The sequence below is a fragment of the Acanthaster planci genome, linkage group LG15, assembly GCF_054643075.1.
Source record: "Acanthaster planci isolate LZ-2023a linkage group LG15, COTS_SCS, whole genome shotgun sequence".
NCBI lineage: Eukaryota > Metazoa > Echinodermata > Asteroidea > Valvatida > Acanthasteridae > Acanthaster > Acanthaster planci.
The window spans coordinates 4,645,308-4,664,293 of NC_141791.1; the positions used below are offsets into that span (position 1 = coordinate 4,645,308).

General features: G+C 40.6%; 1 protein-coding gene and 1 long non-coding RNA gene across 7 annotated transcripts in view; one reads left to right on the forward strand and one right to left on the reverse strand.

The window, feature by feature from the left end:
• LOC110985084 (uncharacterized) overlaps window positions 1-18,986 on the reverse strand; it is a 131,073-nt gene that overhangs the window by 64,837 nt on the left and 47,250 nt on the right. For both annotated transcript variants that reach the window (XM_087146172.1, XM_022245830.2), the window contains exons 5-7: window positions 13,760-13,805; window positions 13,263-13,332; window positions 7,574-7,676 (exon numbers count right to left, since the gene is read on the reverse strand). In XM_087146172.1, coding sequence (XP_087002298.1) covers window positions 7,574-7,676; window positions 13,263-13,332; window positions 13,760-13,805 — 219 coding nt within the window. The remainder of the gene's footprint in view (window positions 1-7,573; window positions 7,677-13,262; window positions 13,333-13,759; window positions 13,806-18,986) is intronic.
• The window catches only part of LOC147796607 (uncharacterized), a 41,696-nt gene that overhangs the window by 18,214 nt on the left and 4,496 nt on the right, over window positions 1-18,986 (forward strand). For 4 of the 5 annotated variants that reach the window (XR_015427775.1, XR_015427773.1, XR_015427776.1 and 1 more), the window contains one exon: window positions 6,254-6,316. This is a non-coding gene — a long non-coding RNA (uncharacterized LOC147796607). Of the gene's footprint in view, window positions 1-6,253; window positions 6,317-7,663; window positions 8,049-18,986 lie in introns of those variants that run through there. The other variant, XR_015427777.1, reaches the window with a different exon arrangement.

Genomic DNA, 18,986 nt, shown 5'->3' on the forward strand with positions numbered 1-18,986 from the left:
TCCTATCCTATCAACAGCAAAGCAGGAAGTCCAGCATCCTGTATTACAGGGTGGAAATGATTATTACATTCTTAATGCCAGGACCTAATTGATCATTGACATCTCGCTTCAAGGTCAAGTCTGGCACATTCAGTGTGACATCCTGAGTAGTAAGAAATAAACAATGGAAGGTGGTGCCTTGGCAGTTGGAAGGCCAGTTTAATCTTCTCTATTAAATCTTCTAGAGTGTGAAGGAAGACAAACACAATGTACATGTAAATGTGCATGTATGCCTACACATACAGGATACATGTGCAGGCAACAGGATAGAAAACTGGATCTTATAGTTTGAGTTTCATCCGGCCTTACAACTTGTATATTAGCTGTAGGCCTATATTGCTTTTTGTCAGGAAAACAGTCTTTTGGTTGTTGTGCAGTATGGCTAGATTTGAACTGCATCTTGACATGACACTCTGAATTCCTTTCTTGCATTACCTTTAATAATATGCTTTAATTCTATCCAGTTTGAAATTTTGAAGAGTTTACACACAAGGGCATAAGGGCATGTTCACTTGATTAAGTTCCAAGAAATTGTTTCTTCGCAATGGTACCATACGTCCTTACTTTCACATTTGGTCCACTTTGTCCAACAGACCTCCCAGAATTATCCATGAAAGACACCGAAAATAATGTCAAGTGCACATGCCAACTTGTAGCCTACAGGTTACACAGGGATTAACTTACAGCAAAGTCAGGAATTTTAAGTTCTGGACAGGCAGTCCCAGATCATCTGACCATCACTGACCTGTGGTCTGAGCAAGGTCCAGGGCTGGTCTGGCCCAATATCTCAGGGGTATTTGTAAATCAAAGACTTAAGTGGTCACTAAATGGCCAGTCTGGTGATTGAGGGTCAATGTTTGGGTCAATGTTTGCTTTACAGGGAACAGAAATTTATGGCCAAAATGAGAGCAACTTTGGAGGATGTTTTTAGAGACTCACAGCAAGGTTGTACAATGTATAACTGGAACAGTGAGGACAAAAGCCAGATACTGACCAGCTCTCCTTGCAGTGCTGAGTCCAGGGAAAGATCAAGGATTTTCTGGTGTTAATTCCCAGAATCAGTTCTTGTCCCTGACTTTAAGTGGCAGGCCATGTGTTCTACAACAATAATATTTACAATTAAATACACAATATTTCTTCCTCAGTCAGGTATATGTAAAGTTAGGGAAATGTACACTTCCCTTCAGTGTCATCAAGTCCCTCTTCCAAATTTTCTTGACAGCCAGTTATTTACCTTTACATGTATGTAAATGCACATGTATCCAGAATGTATCCCGAGTTTCCAAAGAGTACAAGAAACATCCCCAGTAATAAGAATAATTTCAAAAGTTAGAAATAAAAAGTTATTTTAGGCTATCATCGAGTGGAACCTCTTTAATTTAGATGAGGTTTGAAACAAACAGGGAGCTTGCCATCTGTGATTAACTTTAATCCTGAAAGAGCAAGGATGAGGGCAGATTCTCGGACATATTTTCCAATATCCCCGCAGCGCATTTTTTTCACAAGCCAAGCCTTTAGGAGTTTGTTTCAATATTATAACTCTTGGCAGTTGTTTTGACGCCAAGTTTGTGAAAAATGAACACACACATGTACCATTCTCGCACTGTGCCAAGATTTCTAAGACACAAGTACCGTATGTAGACCTACATGTACATTGTACATGTACTTTTCCACTGCTGCTCAATGCACAGAGGCTGGCAAGAGTGTGGCCTTGAACGCCAAATGATGATCATAACAAAACCATATGTCAGACTGAGTTGAAATTCCACATTTGTATTGAAAGTGAGGACAGTGGAGATTTTAGGGGAGGACAGATTCAACCCTACCCGTCTGAAATGGTCCAAAAAAGCCCAGCTCTTGAAGGGTTAAGGTATTGTCTGCTCCAGTACACAGGAAAAGTCTTAAAGCTGAGTGGATCACCATTATGGAATATGTACATGTATTCCTACAGCTCCAACTAGATTTTTGCACAGCATTATCAAGAACCACCAGCACATACCAGGTGTAAATGAAATCTAGAGCTGCCATCTACATGTACTGGTGATTCACCATCTCTCGGTACTACAAATTACAGAATGTTTTCCCTGGAAGCACATCGAGTTGAAAGGTCTTGGAAATTCAGGCTAACATTGACTGAATATACCGGTACCAATATTTTCGGTTCTGGGAGATCAAAAAGAAGCGTACTCCAACTACGGGCATCTAGGGAAAACTCTCAAAAGTTCTATTCTCCAAATTTCTTCCTCTGATTTTACTCACTTAAAAGTAACATGTAATTCTCCACAAACATTTGGGTGGGGTGACTATTAAGTAAATGAATGTACAAGTCTCTTGTCTCCCTTTGAATACTGTTCATGTATACAGTATTACAGATTACACATCCTACACTTTTTAGGAACCACATCCTTCACAACAGTCACATGGTCCATAAAACAGACAATAATTGAATTTGTCCACTCGTTTCTGAAATGGAAGCCCTGGCTGGGTTGCCAGTCTGCCTCTGGCATTGTCTTTAAGGAAACATTACCAAGTGGTCTCTGGAGTCAGCAGTAAGCTTGAGTTTCTTGTCAAGCGTCCTTAACGGTTTTCCTGTCCACATTGCCAATCTGTTTTATTGTTGAGCAGGCAGTAAGTTCAGTCCAGGTCAAGAGTTCAAACTTCATAGAGGGATATTTTGTTCAGGGTCAGGAATGCCCAGGGTAAAATTTAATAAGAAAGTTTCTACACACAGTAATTGTAAATGAGTTGACCCACTGTGGGTTTCTTGACATTTAACAGATATGAAAAGCTTTGATTATTAATTTTATGGATGAGTTTTCTCAGAAATTGTGGAAATGACAACAGTTTAGAGATGGGCCCAGCATATATATATGAAAAGGGAGAGTGAAAATTGAAATGAAACCCAAGCAGAATATCAAGGGCATGTGTTTCTGCTAAAATGGGCAAAATAAGCCAAAAGGAAGAAAAAAGAGAAGACATGCCTCTCAAAACAAACACACTAAACAAAACTAAAACGACTTAAACATTAGAAAATTGTGGAAAATAGGGAGGAGGCATATTGTATACCTGCTGTTCCGCTATCTGGTTCAGCTGGTGAAATTCTTATTTGCTGAAGGGTTCAAGTTACCGTAAAATTCTATTGGCCTGAATGTTAACCCTAACTCCCTAGGGTGTGTGCAAAATCATATTAAAATTGGAGGATTCAGGGCTGTTAGGGTTAGGTGTCTTCTCTCAGCAAAGTGGCATTATTGGCCACAATACCTCAATATGAAATTCTACATTGTGCACACAAGCAGTTAAATCTGGTGGACTTTACTGGATGTAGCTGTTTAACAGCTATATCAAAGTGCCCACTTTGCTGTATTTCTTGGTGTTCTTTTTTTAAGGAATGTTAGCAACATGAAAACTCCAAAATGATGAATTAATGTATTTGCACAACACGAAATCAAGGTTCGTTTCCAGTGATTCATGACAGGCTCTCCCCCATCACTGCAGGGTTCTTGTTTTGACAGTGTCACTTGATTCAGGGCAAGGGAGTGTACTGACAAAAGTTAACACAGCCAGCCAAATACTGGATGGATGATACAATGGTGCTGGAGTGCATTGCTTGGCCATTGGGTGGTGCTGGGTTCTGTCCTTCGTAGAAGGCATGTTCAGGGAACAAAATGAGTTACCTGAATGTGGGAGTGTCATACATGTACATGTTGTAGTTAATTGATAACAGTTGTGTCTTGACTTTCACACTGTCTTTCTCAAGCTGATTTTGAAGCTTGAGAATATAACTGAAAAGTAAATAGGACTTACATGTACATGTACATGTAAACAGGCTGGTCTCTATACCGGTAGCACACAACCAGCATTGAAGAAGACGGGGCATTTGGCAAATGGTAGCGATATGCGGCTTGGAAGCTTACGGGTTTGGAGAGCAGTATGCATATTTTTCAACTTGTTGAATTTTTTGGATTGATGGGAAATTTGAAACTTGTGTTTCCGTCGTGATGGTAGTGAATACTGAAAAAAGAGGGATCAATTCGAATTCTGTGTCAAAATCACCAATTTAGGCTCTCATTACAGAGAAGTATCCTGAGTATACCTACAATGTAGTTAGCAATACTGGCTGATTCTAAATCAGTTCAACCAGTCAAATGCATTCAAAGGCTTCTCAAATTTGGTGTACATTTCCTCTTACAAGACGATGACCCCTAACTTGATTGACAGAGGAATGCACCTGTGCATTGTTCTCTTCTGTCATTGGACTACATTATGAGAAATTAATAGTTGAATGGAAGAAAACACATATAGGCTTTACATGTTAAGATACAACCTGGTATGCATGGGAACATTCTCAGCATGACTAAGCAACTGCATCATTGTAAAGTGATACAAATATGGAATAAACCGATTCGTCAGTGACAAATTCAAAGAAAACAATATCTGAAAGCACATGTAGGCCTAGAAAATATCAGATGTGTTTACACATGAAGAAGTGATGTTTTGATAAATGAGTCCAGGCGCAAGACAACTAGAGCTACACTGTACATGAGCCCCCAGGCACAGGTGAACGTGATTAATCACCATAATTTGTTTCTTGTCTTCTTTCTGTAAAAGGAATTTACAAGGTAGCCTCTCGTCTCGTTAGGACATTCTGCTCAAAATGGTGTTCCCTTCTTTGCTTTAACATGTGAGTGATTTGAAATATCAGGGTGGGGGGTGTCATACATATATGTCTTAAAGTAATGTAAAATTTGCAGTTTTGCTTTTTGTCATGAGTGACTATAGCACCTGAGTGGACCAGGCCTCACTAGACTGGATTAGTACCTGTAGGTAGTGTACATGTATACCTTTGTTTATAGTCATAATTTCACAAGATTGGTTGATCACGGGGTATGATATTCACTGCAACTTACAATCCTTTGACTTGTTTCATGTTTGAGTCAACTACTTTGTGAAAAATCAAGAAAAACCGTGCGGCATTTTCAACCATCTTGTAATTCTTCTTGCGTAAAATCTATGAATGAAACGGTCTTTATACCCGGTACATGTAATGTAGTAAGCGAACAACATCTACAGGTTCCCTTTCCCTTAGAAAAGGAGCAATTTTCAATGGCCAGGAGTAATCAGTGAATTTACCCTGGAGTTATGCGCCTCCTCCTGAACAATGTACCGATATATGCATTGCAGATTCATGAAAAAACTTCATCCAGTCGACTCGTGTCCGTGACACTGAAACGAGTATATATGTAATATACCGGTATGATAATAAATGTGCACGTGCGATCATGCTTAATGACCACAGTTTCACTACAGTTTACAATTCAATGAAAGTCTAAACAATCCGTTCTTAGTTGACTTACTAATAATTGTAAGCAAAGAGGAAATTCTGTCTTGAAACACGGGAGCTTTGACGTGTGGAAATCATACTTTTTGTTGATGAAAATCCTTTCACCCGGCAGCTCGGAAACAGCCACCATATTTGGACCATACCATTATGCTCTAGGGAAGATTTTGAATTTGCAAAGTTTTTCTGTAAAAAAACCCTTTTCTTAAATAACATTTAACTTCATATTGATCCAATTTATTTCCTATTTTACACCTTACAGTCAGTTTCCTGTTTGGTGAATTTGTCAGTATAATTATTCAGCTGCTTTTAGGTTTACCGACTCATTAATGGAGACCCCCAAGAACATCTACAAACACTTCACACAAGAAAATTGGTGCCTGTTGAAGAATGTGATGTGTGAAGTGAAATGATTTCTGATACGATGGCCGACTAACCATCGTCAAAAAAAAGAACAAAATATCTATTTTCTTGAAAACTACAGCATTCTGGGCGGGAATATTTTACAGACTGTTTGAGGCTTTTATGTACTTTCTTTCAAGTAAGATACTTCAGGATTCTATGGTAGTCCAATTTGGGGAATTTTGTACACTACTGTACCTTTAAATAGCTGTCATTAAGTATTTATTCTAAAAATAATTACAAACTGGGTCCTTCAATTACAGAGAAAAAAGTGTTGAAATGGAAATGAGAGTTAAGGGCAAATACCATAAACTAAACAACTTCCAGTCAGGGACAAGTGCCCTTTGTGAGTCAACTTTTTAAGAGAAAAATTTATTACCAAATGTCCTTCACTGAAAGTGCATTACTGCTGTTGGACATTAAAGTGGATGATGTTTTAACAGAAAAAGACTGTTATTCTAATCGCATCCATAGGTAAGCAGCCACCCATGGAGTGGCCCTGATGAAGCCCATGCCCATCTTGCAGAATAGAAATTGGTAAGTGCAGTTTACCAGCCAGAAAGTCATACGGTATTTTTGACTGCTGGTCAACATGTGTATTTCTACTGTATAGACAGCCTGGTTGAAGCATGGTTGAAGGCAGTCTGCAGGCAGATTGCTACCATTTTGGATCTACCAGGCCAGCCAAGCAAACAAAAACTTGTCCAACCCAGATAACAGATGCACATAACTGTTTAAGATACATGTATGATAAACATCGGAAAAAAGCCCACGTTCATGAGAAACACTCAGCTACATGTACATGTACCGGTACAACTAAATGATAGGTACAGTTAACTTTTGTGGTTCAGCAAACAGCAGTAACTGTCCCTCCAACAAGCCACAAACTGAACTTTACAGAAGGATAACCAATTTTCCTTCAAACCTTGGCAAACTTCTAAGTAAAGTCCTATGCCAGTCAAACCATTAGCACGTACTGTAATTGGCCTTGAACTCGGACAGGAGAGCACAATATCAGTATAAAATTAGGCACAGCAATAATTGTACAGCGTACCATGGAGCTCCATGATCATACCAAGGCACAGCAGGCACAGAATTTACCCCTAAAGTTTATAAGTTTACAAACCCTGCCAACACTTGTAGATCCTTGTAGCTTCGCAGTTGAAGCAGGGCCAGCACTGTGTCCCATGATGGTGATTTACAAGCCCACTAAACAATGTCAAAAGCTTAATAATTTTCTGGTTGGTCAACCTGCCATGCCGGCTTTCTGTAAATTGCTGATTTATGGCCATTGAAGGAGAGATCAATGCCATGTTAACAGGGCACTCTGCTAGTTGGAAGCCTTCCTTCGTTGGCACCTTGTCTAGCCAATGCTAATTTGCCATTTACGGATTTGAGTGTAAACAGTTTGAGGGTTCAATAATAATGCAATTTTCCTGTCTGCTGTCTCTTTCCTAAACGATTCTCTGGAGGAAATACTGGCTCACAGTCCCACCATAAAGTCTCCTGGCAGACACAACAGTGGTGCAGCCTTTTTCTGAGCAATGGAAAGGACAGAGGGGAAGGTGTGGCTGGGAGGGGGTACTAACAAGTCCTGGGGGAATTGGCCAAATATCAGGCATGTCAGGAAGGCGCAAGGTTCAGTTTTGCCCGGTGGAAACACACCTCCTCATCTACACCTTTCCAGCATTTGAATATCAGCAGTGCTACTATCGATCACTCAATAATATAAAACTGGAATTTTTACGTTAATAGACTGCACAAATTATTACTGCAAGAAATCACATGACTCACAGGCAGCAGTAACAGTGAGTCCAGGGTGTGCCATGACGATCCTCTCTTCTCATGACACAGATGCACAAAGTCCTTGTTGTTGTTCCTCAGGAAGACCAACAGCCTGTGTGCAAAGAGAACAGAAATGACAGCAATGAGGGCTGGACAAAACGGAACCAAACCCCCCTCTAAAAACAGAAAGTGCAGTACACTTTGGTGTGACTTGTTAATGCTGTTCGCCTCCGAGTTGGCTCCCATAATTGGATACAGAGTCAGAAGACAGCTAGCCAATCACCGGCTTTTGATGTCTGATGTGGTGTCAACTTCTGTAATTCATATTTTGTCATAAGTACAGTATCGTTTTGTGAGTGTGTGTTCATGTAAATATGCATACATGTAAAGTGAAAAAGACCTACCAGTACTGGTACCAACCACTCAGACAATAGCAAATGCAGCAATGTCAAGGTACTAGTGCACACTGCATTGCAACCAACACATACAATTCACAGTGTGCCACCTAGAAGTTGCCATGGAAACGATTGACAAATATGGGGGAATTTGAATTGTTCCCAAAGTTTCTGATGCAGACAGAAAGCTAAAATTGCATTTTCTGTCAACTCTACCTTACAAATCTCTTCTCTTTCCCCCATTTCAAGTTGTCTTACTGACATGCACAAAAATACAAATTGCTGCAAATCAGCCATGTTTCTGCCAACAGTAAACTTGAACAATGGTCTCTCTGTGACAACCTCTTGCTGGAGCACTGTACTGTGCACAGAATGCCATGTACTGTCCAACATAATTTAAGATGATTTAAGGGCAAAACGAGGTCAATCATTTGATTTTTTCCCACCCCTTTCTGTAGGCCTTTAAAAAAAAATGATGCCACTAAAAATGTTGACATTTTTGACTGATACACTTCCTTTCCCATTCCATTGTTGGTCTGTGTAAAGACATCATGCATTTTTTGCCTGCCAGTGACTGGTGGCATCCAGTAGAGGGCGCTCAACTGAGCCTGCTGGCAAATTCCTGACCAAACTGGCTGACTGGCAGGGCACTGCTAATTGGATTTCATTTCTTGATTCACTGGAGCCAGACACAGCAAATGATACTGGGTACACACTATACACCTGGCTGCCTCAGGCCTTGGCCAGGAGGTAAATAAACATAGCTAGTCTTTCTTTGGCAGCATTTACAAAAGGAAACTGCCAGTGGAAGGTACAGTACATGTACATGTCCTAGGTAAATGCGGTCCAGCCCAACAATGCATTCAAACAATCACTCCTTACCAGATAATTGCTCTTATTTGCTGTGACCAGACACTGTTTGAACTGAACTGCGACTGACGCAGTGCGCCTGGCTAAATTATACTCCTGTACATGTACCTCTCAATGAGATATACTGCCCTGTAACAGCATACTGGTAGGCCTGCTTGCTCTTGATGCACAAACTGGCGGTTTGCTTAGCTGCACAACACTTGTAAAACTCCCCCCAAACTGTGTATGTCTCTCTTTTTCTAAAAAAGGAAAATCTGGTGAAAAGACAGGGGGGGGGAGTTGGAATGAATTAGCAACAGTTTGGGGTCCTGTTAATGCAGCCATCCCTTCCCCTTTACAACTAAAAGCAAAGAATACCCAAGCAACTACTAAGGCAGTCCTTAATTACCCCCCCCATCATTGAGTTAATGACCATAGAGCCAAGACAACCTTCATGTACTGTGTTTACTTGTCATATATGCAACAAAGATAGCTGTTGTCATGCTGCATGTGTATAGTGATGGCAGATACCTACTGTACAAGTAGGCCTACAAGTAACTACTAATGCCTCACCAATTTGCCCTTGCACTAAAATGGTGAACCAGCTGAAACTTGGCAAAGTCAAAGTGCTCAATTACAAAGCAAGAAAGGTCACTTTCTCAGTATTAGATTTTCTTGTAATGATTTACAGGAGTATCACCTAGTTTGTTTGAGCAATAATTTCTCTACTGGCACTGGATTCAGTTTCCTGAGGATGGAGTGGGCTTGTGAGGGCCATGATGGATGGCAGAGTCTACCTGCGATTAGCAGAGGTGTTGGGGGGGGGCTGGAAGAGTGATGGTAGGGTTTCAGAGGATACCATCTTAAGGGAGGAGGATGACGGATTGGGTAAGCTTGCAACTGACAGATGGTTTAGGAGGAGAGGGCTTGGCAGGTGTTAGTGGAAAGAAAGATCTCCAAACAGGATGTGAGTTTAGAGAGAAACGCAGGCCAAAGCATGACCCCAAGATGAAATTTATAACGTATGTACGGTACATGGACTTGAACTACGATATGAGCAAACTCCAGAGGGGGGCTACAGAGCAGTCAAGCTGTGGATTGGAATTACACTTGTGCGTATCATTTGTGCAAGCAGTGTTTCTGTTGTTATTATTTTTATTTTTTTCATCCAAAAGAAAATGGTTTTCAATAGACTTCAAAACGAGATGTTGGAAACTACTGGCAGTCTGGGTGTCTGAGTTATTCACTTGTTAGCCGGCTCTTTCGTCAGGCTGCATCTGTATTATGTGACTGCAGCTGGGAGTATAAAACATCTGTAAAACCTGGTGGCTTTGTGTCTGTTTCCCATAGGCTCATGTGCTTTTTCTGGTCATAATCTAAGCCAATCTAGATACTTCTAAAGACTGGACAAGCCACTGCCAAACACCAAGGGAGACAAGTCTGTGAAAGGTGACCCTTTTCACGTTTTCTTTAAGTTTGCAATCATCACAGAGACAAACTGGGTAGAAATTCTTGCTGGCTTCCCCCATCCAGATACCCAGCATTAGAATTCAGAACAGTGAAATCCATCAAAAGCTGAGGGTGAAACATCCATTACACAGGGGTAACAGAGTATCTAAAATCGTGGATTTGTCATTGCCTTAACTCAGGTTAAGGAAAGAGTTCCATATACATGTACAGACAACACTAATTTTCCCTTAAAATGTTACGTGTACATCAGAAAGTGATAAAATGGCCTAAAAAGTGAAATTCAGCTAAGAAAATTCAGAAGCATTTACTTAGAAGACACTTTAGGTTTTTTCAAACAAGTCCCATACTTTGTGCACAGGGCCTCAAGTGTTGTCCCTGTATAGAACTCTTTCCCAGGTTAATTTCCCACAATATACCAATAACATGAGACTGGCTGAAGAAAGATTTTAGCTGTTCATATGTAGCCTCTCCCCTCTTCCAGTGACTACACATCAACCCATACATGTACATGTATGTACACTGGACATGGGTACAAGTACCGGTACATGTAGGTTAACACACCCTGCTGAATGAGTGGAATCACCATCAGAGCCTCCTTGTGGTGTACTTTGGCAGTTTTCCAACAGGAACTTGTTACTCTCGCTCCAGTGACGCAAGAAACCACTTAGACCAGGAATGTGCAGAAAAAAAGTGATCTTGAGGCCAGGAAAAATGTCATCAGTTCCAATGTCCCCAGACCAATTAAAACCCAGAGCCTGGGACTACAGGCATTCATGTGTGAACTGAATTCCTTAGTTCCACTGCAGGCAACTGATTTTATTGACCATGCACACAGTGGTATGTTTCTGTTGGTTCATGGTTGGTTTGGATGATTCGTTTGTGTGGCTCCTTGTTTGAACTTTGTTGCTGACTTTATTTAGTAAATGGTCATTCCCCCATAAAGAGCAATAGGCCTATCAGTGTTTATGAATAAAATGTGTTTCTAACTTGCCTTTCAAATGCATACTGTGTTTGTGTTTTTCTACAGGTATGAAATTTCCATGCATGTAAACAAATATGCATGTAGCTTGCAATATTCGAAAAAGTGAATACAATTTTGACACGTAGAGAAGCACAAACCCCTCAACACATTCCACCCAACCTTTGTAAAACAACACCAAGCAAAAGCAGAACAAAAGCAACACACTTACATGTAACATCATTTCTAAAAAGAAAAGGCTATGACTTATTTTTTTTTTCTGATTGTGTTTTTTTTTAACTAGACTGATCAAACTACTAGGTAAATTATTTTCACCTACCAGTAAGCTTTTGGTTCTTTGCTTTGTTGTTTACTATCAGTGCTGGCTTTTGTGTGAATTGCCTGTTTGTGGAGATGGAATGCACCCTTTCCGAGAAGTTCCCAAATTATCAAGAGAAGTTTGTTCTCATCTTTGAAATTGGTTGAAAGGATACTCATCTCTATTAGAAACAGTCACACCTGCTTATACCCTTCCAATGTCACTGCCAATGCTACGGATGGGTGTGGTGCTGTGGATGGACACAGTACATGTACTGGCCATCGGATGCAACACCTTCCCTCGCTGCTTTAGCAGGGATCAGCAGGGCTTCTGGGAGCTACTGAGGAAGCATTGAGACTAAGATGGAAAGCTTGCGGTACAAGCACCATGCAATATCTCTTTTTGAGTCTGTGTGGTTCTGATAAGAACCCGAGAGGCTCAACGTTTCGGACAGTGTGCTCTGTCCGTCGTCAGGAGACTGCACAGAGGACAGAGCACACTGTCCGAAACGTTGAGCCTCTCCGGTTCTTATCAGAACCACACAGACTCAAAAAGAGATATTGCATGGTGCTTACCGCAAGCTTTCCATCTTAGTCGTCTGTCACCATGAATAGCTTGAAATCCCATCAACAAGCATTGAGACCTTTACAGCTGCAGCAAAGATGCGCTTCCCAGCCCCCACAAAATCCCCAGCTGGGCAGTCCCTCTTCCCTCCCGCTCCTTACCACTGGAATCAATAATGTGTGCATTATCCTCTCTGCTATCCTCTCTTCATTCAAGAAAAACCAGACGTGGTCCAAGGATAATGATTGATTGTTGGTTTTTCCCTGATGTTGAGCCCATACCAGTAAGTAGACTGAACACAGAGAAAACACTGACAAACAAACTTCTCACCCTGCATAAAAATTTGTATTCGATGGGTAGTCAAATTGTTTTCACCTTCAAAAAGCCACATGTGATGACATGAAACGTGGTAAAGCTGACCAGTGCGTTACAGTCACTTTTTAGTGTTTCCCTGAACAATTTAAATTTTTACATGGGTGTACATTTTTGGGGAGGGGGATTACTAACTTGACTGGCCCCCTTTTGATGTACATTGCATTTTGTTCACACCATAGAAACTTCAACAGTGACTGAGATGTATTAATAGCACCATAATCTTCAAAGAATTCATGTCTTAGGACTAAATTTGGGAAGCATACTGTTTCCTACAATATCACATCCTTCTCATCCTAGCTTTCAATGGAAGAGATGCTGCTGTTGCCGTGACAACCAGAGAACAACGCAACAGCTGGTGGTGAAGTCTCAAAATAATGAAGCAGGTTCTCAGGAAAACACCCTGCAGAGTATGTTGTCCTCTTCAGACAATTGATTCCATACATTGCACCCTGAAGCCTGCTGACATTTTGGATTACCACTTGGAAGAGTCAATTACCAAATACGACCTTGTGCAATTGGGTAGTTTGTGGGAGGGGGGACTTTAAGTTATACCATCTTGACAGTTTTAAGGACAGTCACGTTCAGTGTCCACTCTAAACATCTTTTTTCTGACTTCGTGAAGTTTATCTTTTGGTTCAATGATCAGAACACAAACAACTTCAGCAACAACCAATATGAAGCGCATTTGCTTGACACCTGCCAAGGGGAGTGCCATAACCAGGGTTGACAAGCTACACATATCTTCATGATCTTGTAAATGTTACTTACAGGCGTATGACCCTAAAGTGGGCATAGTATTCCTTGTATTCCTCCAAGAAGTCATCATCGAAGAGAGAACCTAATTTTTGATACAAAAAAGTTTAATGATAATTAAACTAATGTACCAGTATATATATTGATATCATCATATCTCGATCTATGGACAGATACACTTCATGTAGAAAACAGAAATCTCTTAATCTGAAACTAAACCAAAGTCAAGAAAGTTTGGGGTATAAGAAAAAAATTAAAGAAAATCGAATTGTTTCCTGTAACACACTTTTGAACCACAGCTTAGTGGTAATGTCCTTCTCTTTAGTTGAAAAAAAAGATGAAGTTTATGGTGTTAACATACATGTACAGAAAACAATTACCACAAAGTCAAGTGGGGAAGTGTTATTAATAATCCATCTGATAACAAATTATGAGGGCCATTGAAATAAGGGAAAATGACAAAACAAACCAAAGCAATTGAGCAATATAGGTGTGATTTTAGTTGAACTCACCGATTGTGGACGTGTGAGGATTCCAACTACTTGCGACCTCTTCCAACTGGAGAAAAAAAGAAACGCAAACCTGATAAACATGTTTAGATATTTTGTACCAACTAAACCCCTGTGATGTCCTCTACGATCCTCCAAAAGTTAGAGAGTTCAGGACTGTGAGGGTTAAATAAGTACCTTTTTTGATTCAGTGCATCATCTTTGACGACACTGTAATGTGTTCCCTCCACATTTAAATTTGATGTTGAATATAAAATTTCAACAGTTAACTGTCACAATTTATGAGGTCATGCAACATTTACATTTTCTGTAAAGAGGCAACATTTTTCCACTGAGATTTAACAGTATGTGTAGAATTTCCATATATTTTAAATAAAAAAAAATCAAGACGTTTAATTTTTGCAAGCTGCAACAGACTACACAATGTATTGATACAGTACTGTACATTTGCCTCTGTGAACTTTTCATCCAGATTTTTAAGGACCAAGTCAGTGTACATGTCCAGTAAATTATTACCTCGAAGGTGACCTTGCATTTTGTGAATGAAAGCATTGTACATGTACATGTACTAAAACATCCTGTTATTATTTGACTTGCACTTGAACCAATCTGTCCACAATACTGATCAAAAGTGCATTAAGACAAGCCACACTGTTTACCCACAGACATGACAGCAAGTTAGGTATCACCATGTACATACATGTCTGTGTTGATGTCAATGAACTTGGCATCACCATCAGGGTGCAGATTTCACAAAGCTGGTGAATGAAAACTTTCAAAGTGTACATGTACGTCAAACACCTCTTCAGGGGGAAAAAGTACATTGAAAAGGTGTGTCAACATTCCCTTCCAGTTACAAGAGTGGGCACACCAAAACTCCCAGCACTACACTTTGTTCAAATGTATACACTTTCAAATTGGTGTTTGCTCTCTGTGTTTTTCCTCATGTCTGCACATACAGACAGGTTTACATACCGGTACATGTACATGGGATTACCTGTATGTATAGAGGGGTAGGAAGTGAGGTGATATGGAAAACTGGTATCCTTTTTTCCCCCCGATGTTTTGCATCTGAGCATGCTGGATTCTGAAAACTTAACTTGTACATTTAACTTTTTGAGGCTCTTGTTATGCTGCTAAGAACTTTGCATATGCATTGTACTCCGTATATCTACATGTACCAGTATAACGCCTTTGTCCAATAAATGGGGCAAGAAAGCCCCCCCCAACAAATATACTCAAGTGTACCCTTGCACAAATATGGTACAATCAATCCAAATGAGCCTTTTGTAATAAACATTTCCCTAGTTTTCCAAATTAGTCTTTTGTAATAAACATTTCCGTAGTTTTCCAAATTAGTCTTTTGTAATAAACATTTCCCTAGTTTTGCAAATTTTTCGGGACTTACCAATGACTCTCCAGGACAACTTTTTTCCAGGATATTTTCTGTGAATTTTCTTTGATCCTACGAAGCCTCATATGTGTTCACAGCCACAGGGCAACCTACATGTGCAGTACATGTAACAGCAGACATACACTGACAGCTACAGACTATCATTTGTTACCAAATCCCACAAAGTGAGTTTGATTAGGTCATTCTTCACTAACATGGTTTTATTAGTCTGTAGTAAAAAGAGCAAATGGAGCTTCTTGTTATTCAGTTTGACATCAAGATGAAACTGGGCATTATGTTGGTGAACAATGTTGGGAAAGGCCTTCAACTCAAAAGCGGTTCTGGCAACATGTGATTCATTTTGTAAGGTTTGGGTCACTTTCTGATCTCAATTTTAGGTAATGTAAGTTTACACATTGGACAATATTCCCAGTTAGCACTGAAATTAAGAAACAGAGACAAACAGTTTAATTCTCTCACTGACTCCTGTTGGGGCAGGGTCACTCAGCAGCCTACCCATTAGGGGATCTAGGGGTTTAGCACTGATCAAATTTGTACCACTTCACACCCTCACCCACAGCTTTGCAAGACTTCTACAAACAATTTGTATCAACGTTCCTCAGCCTCCAAGAGGGAGAGTGTGAGAATTTGCCAAGGGACAGAGATGTTTGGGGTCGTTCACGTCACTCCTGGAATGTCTGTTGCAATTTTGACTTCTGGTTGTGATGGCTGGTTTAACTTTTACTGTCAAACAAATAACACAAAGTCTGTGCTTGCACAACTTAAGGGAGGTTCAAGTTGCCATCACCTCTTTCAGGTGAACAATGTACTTGAACTTTGGACAGAACTGGGGTCAACCTCTGCGTATCTCAGGTTTGAGATTCAGTCCTGTCGTTCACAAGTAGAGGCTGGAAGGGACAGACTGTACACACTCAGGAAAGGAGCATTCTCTTGGCTCTGTTACAGTCACCTACATGTACAGGTTGTTTTTCCAGATATAAACTATATGTACCAGTACAAGGCATAATGCAGGGGCATACATGACATACATGTACATGTACAGTGTATGTCAAGCTTTGTTTACAGGTGCACTTTACTATAGCATTGAGTTATATGTAGGACATGATCCACTAAGCTCCTACATGTGTACTTGAAAGTGCATATTGTAGCGCGGGTGGGTCCGGCCGGTGGAGGCGCCCGCTGGGACCCACATGGAGCCAGCTGGCTGCCCCTGCTGGTCTGCAAATGGCCCGCGGTTTTCCTGCCTCGCACCTGCGCAGTCTCCGCCTAGACGCCTCGTGTCTAGAGCTTGGGTATGAAAAACAATTTTACTGACATCGGGAAAAATAAACAGAGGTTTCTTGCCCGGAACAGCGATTTGTGGTGGACTGTGTGCTTCTGTGACTGCGTCAGAGCCCGATCAGTAGGACACGCTACAATATTTAAACAAGGCGTGATGTTTTAGGTCTGGTGACTGATGGCATGTTCAACTTAATTTTTCTCATTACTCATTTTCACTGGCAGAAAGATGCATGTTTGTGGCACAGAAAGACACACTGGACATGTACATTCACACTCACATTTGGTCCGCAGCTGTGGGGACACACACTCATCTTAACGATTTTGTATACCCTTCGGCTGGTTTTTACCCACAAGATTTTTGCAGTTTGAAAGACTTTCTCACTGAGGGCCACCACGGCAAAATGACAGGAAACAGTGGAGTGTGGCAGAGGGTACAACTGCTTGCCAATGCTCTTTGTTGTAAAGTGAATATGCATAAAGCCTATGCGAACCTCGGGCTTGAGTGTTGCCACACAAAGAGGGAATGATTCTCCCTACCCCAGTTACATGTACATGCAGCTAATCTTTTACCTCATTGTTTTAGACATACACTACAGATGAAGTCAACACTACTTGTCAGTGTTAACTCTCAAATACTTATCTTTGACCCCCCCCCATGACCCAGGCCAAATATTATAGAAAAAATTATCAACCCTTGGGACATCTCCAAGAATCAAGAAATATGTACATACAGGTCACATCAAAAAGTGGCCAGAGATTTCTAAAAATAACAGCCAGGCCACCCCTTGCCACAATGATGAGATTTTAAAGTACAGGAGTGAGACAGATCTCCAGAGAACAACTTTGGACAGATGTAGATGGAATGCAGGAACAAGAAATGAAACCCTGGGACAATAAATGTAACCCTAGGATTTTTTCAAAGTTAGAGCAAGCTGGGCATTAGTTAAAGTTTGTCCAATCCGCCATGAGCTGAAGTGCACCCTCACTGGCGAAAGAAAGACAGATGGTACAAAGTTTTCCAACTGGGTTCTTGCACGTGTTCAGCGTGCACGCAAAGACCCATACATTTCAGACTAAATTCACTGCGCGCACTCAGCATTCCTCTGTGCCAAATGCGCATAAACTTGCGTGCCTACGGTATGCCGTGAATGCGTACCTAGCCAAAGCCTCCAAAGGACTGTCAATTTTATTTCAAAACACACCTGCTCGGAGCGGACAGAATTTGAGGGAAGTGATGTCTTTTGCGGCACTGAAATACTGTTGAATACAATGAAGCTTTTATGGATGGTAAAATATAATTGCTTTCCATGTTAGTCATGCATGCTACTACAGGTCTTAAAAGCATTTAATATGCTGGTATATATATACCTGAAGTACAAACTGTTCACAAAGTATGATACTGTTCACCAGCCCTTTTCATCTAGGGATGAAAACTCACTAGTATTGCAAGGGGTCGGGTGAATTATGGGAGTGACTTGCAAAGGAATGATGGTTGTCCTCCTCCAGGGGTCACTGTAACTGCAGGGATGCATGAGATTGGCTACATTTACTCCTGGGCTTTGGTAAGATGGAATTACAACTGAGAAAAAAAAAATTGTGCCCAAGGTACATACGTACAAACTAGTGCCCTGAAGCTGAACAATCCTTTACCGAGTAATGTAACTTTCATCGTGGTTAAGATGTTCTCCAAAATGTTTGCGTCATCTTACAACTCTTGTGCAGTCCGTATCTTTTTCCAAAGGTTTGAAAACACAGAGCAATACTGGTCACTTTCAGTGATGCACTGTCCAACCACACTACTGCCAGTTATGTTTATTTTCTTTGCACTTAACTGCACAGATTAAAGTACACAATAGAGCATGTACATGTACATGTAGTGTAGAGGTACATGTACAGCGCATGTTCATGTTGTAAGTACAGTGTACATGTGTAGCACAGTAACCTTTACTACAGTGTATCTCTCATTTGGAGAAATAATGTGTTGTTTGTTGTTCAAAATTGCATGTAAAAAGACATTGGGGAAGTCAAAATGCGTTATACTGGTACCTACCGGTATCCTCTACATCATACATGCACATTGTACATGTACATGTAAATGTAACTGCAAGCTTCACAGCCATGCAAGCAAGTATATTTCTTGCCATGAAGTAACCTGTGAATTTTGTGTAAAACTGCTACCGTATGAAATTTGATGTGTACATGCATGTGTGGAAGTTAGAGGCTGGTTACCTGCATATTACTGTGTCTGACAAATCTAGAACACTCCTAAATCTCTGGTGATTCCACATTAAAAGTAGATGAGATGATTTGGGTGAAAGATTGGACCCAGGCTTCTTTGACATCGCTTGCTTTCATATGTAAAAAAAAAAAAATTTTTCCTATTCAGTCAGACGCTGTGACACGTGAAACATCAGTCATGTTGTCAAACTTACAAAAATGGGTTTTCTTTGACTATTTCTCAGCGACAAAACTCACTTCTTGCTTTCACGGTTGCAGAGCAAACTAAAAATTCTGGTCTGAACAGAGTGCAGTTTC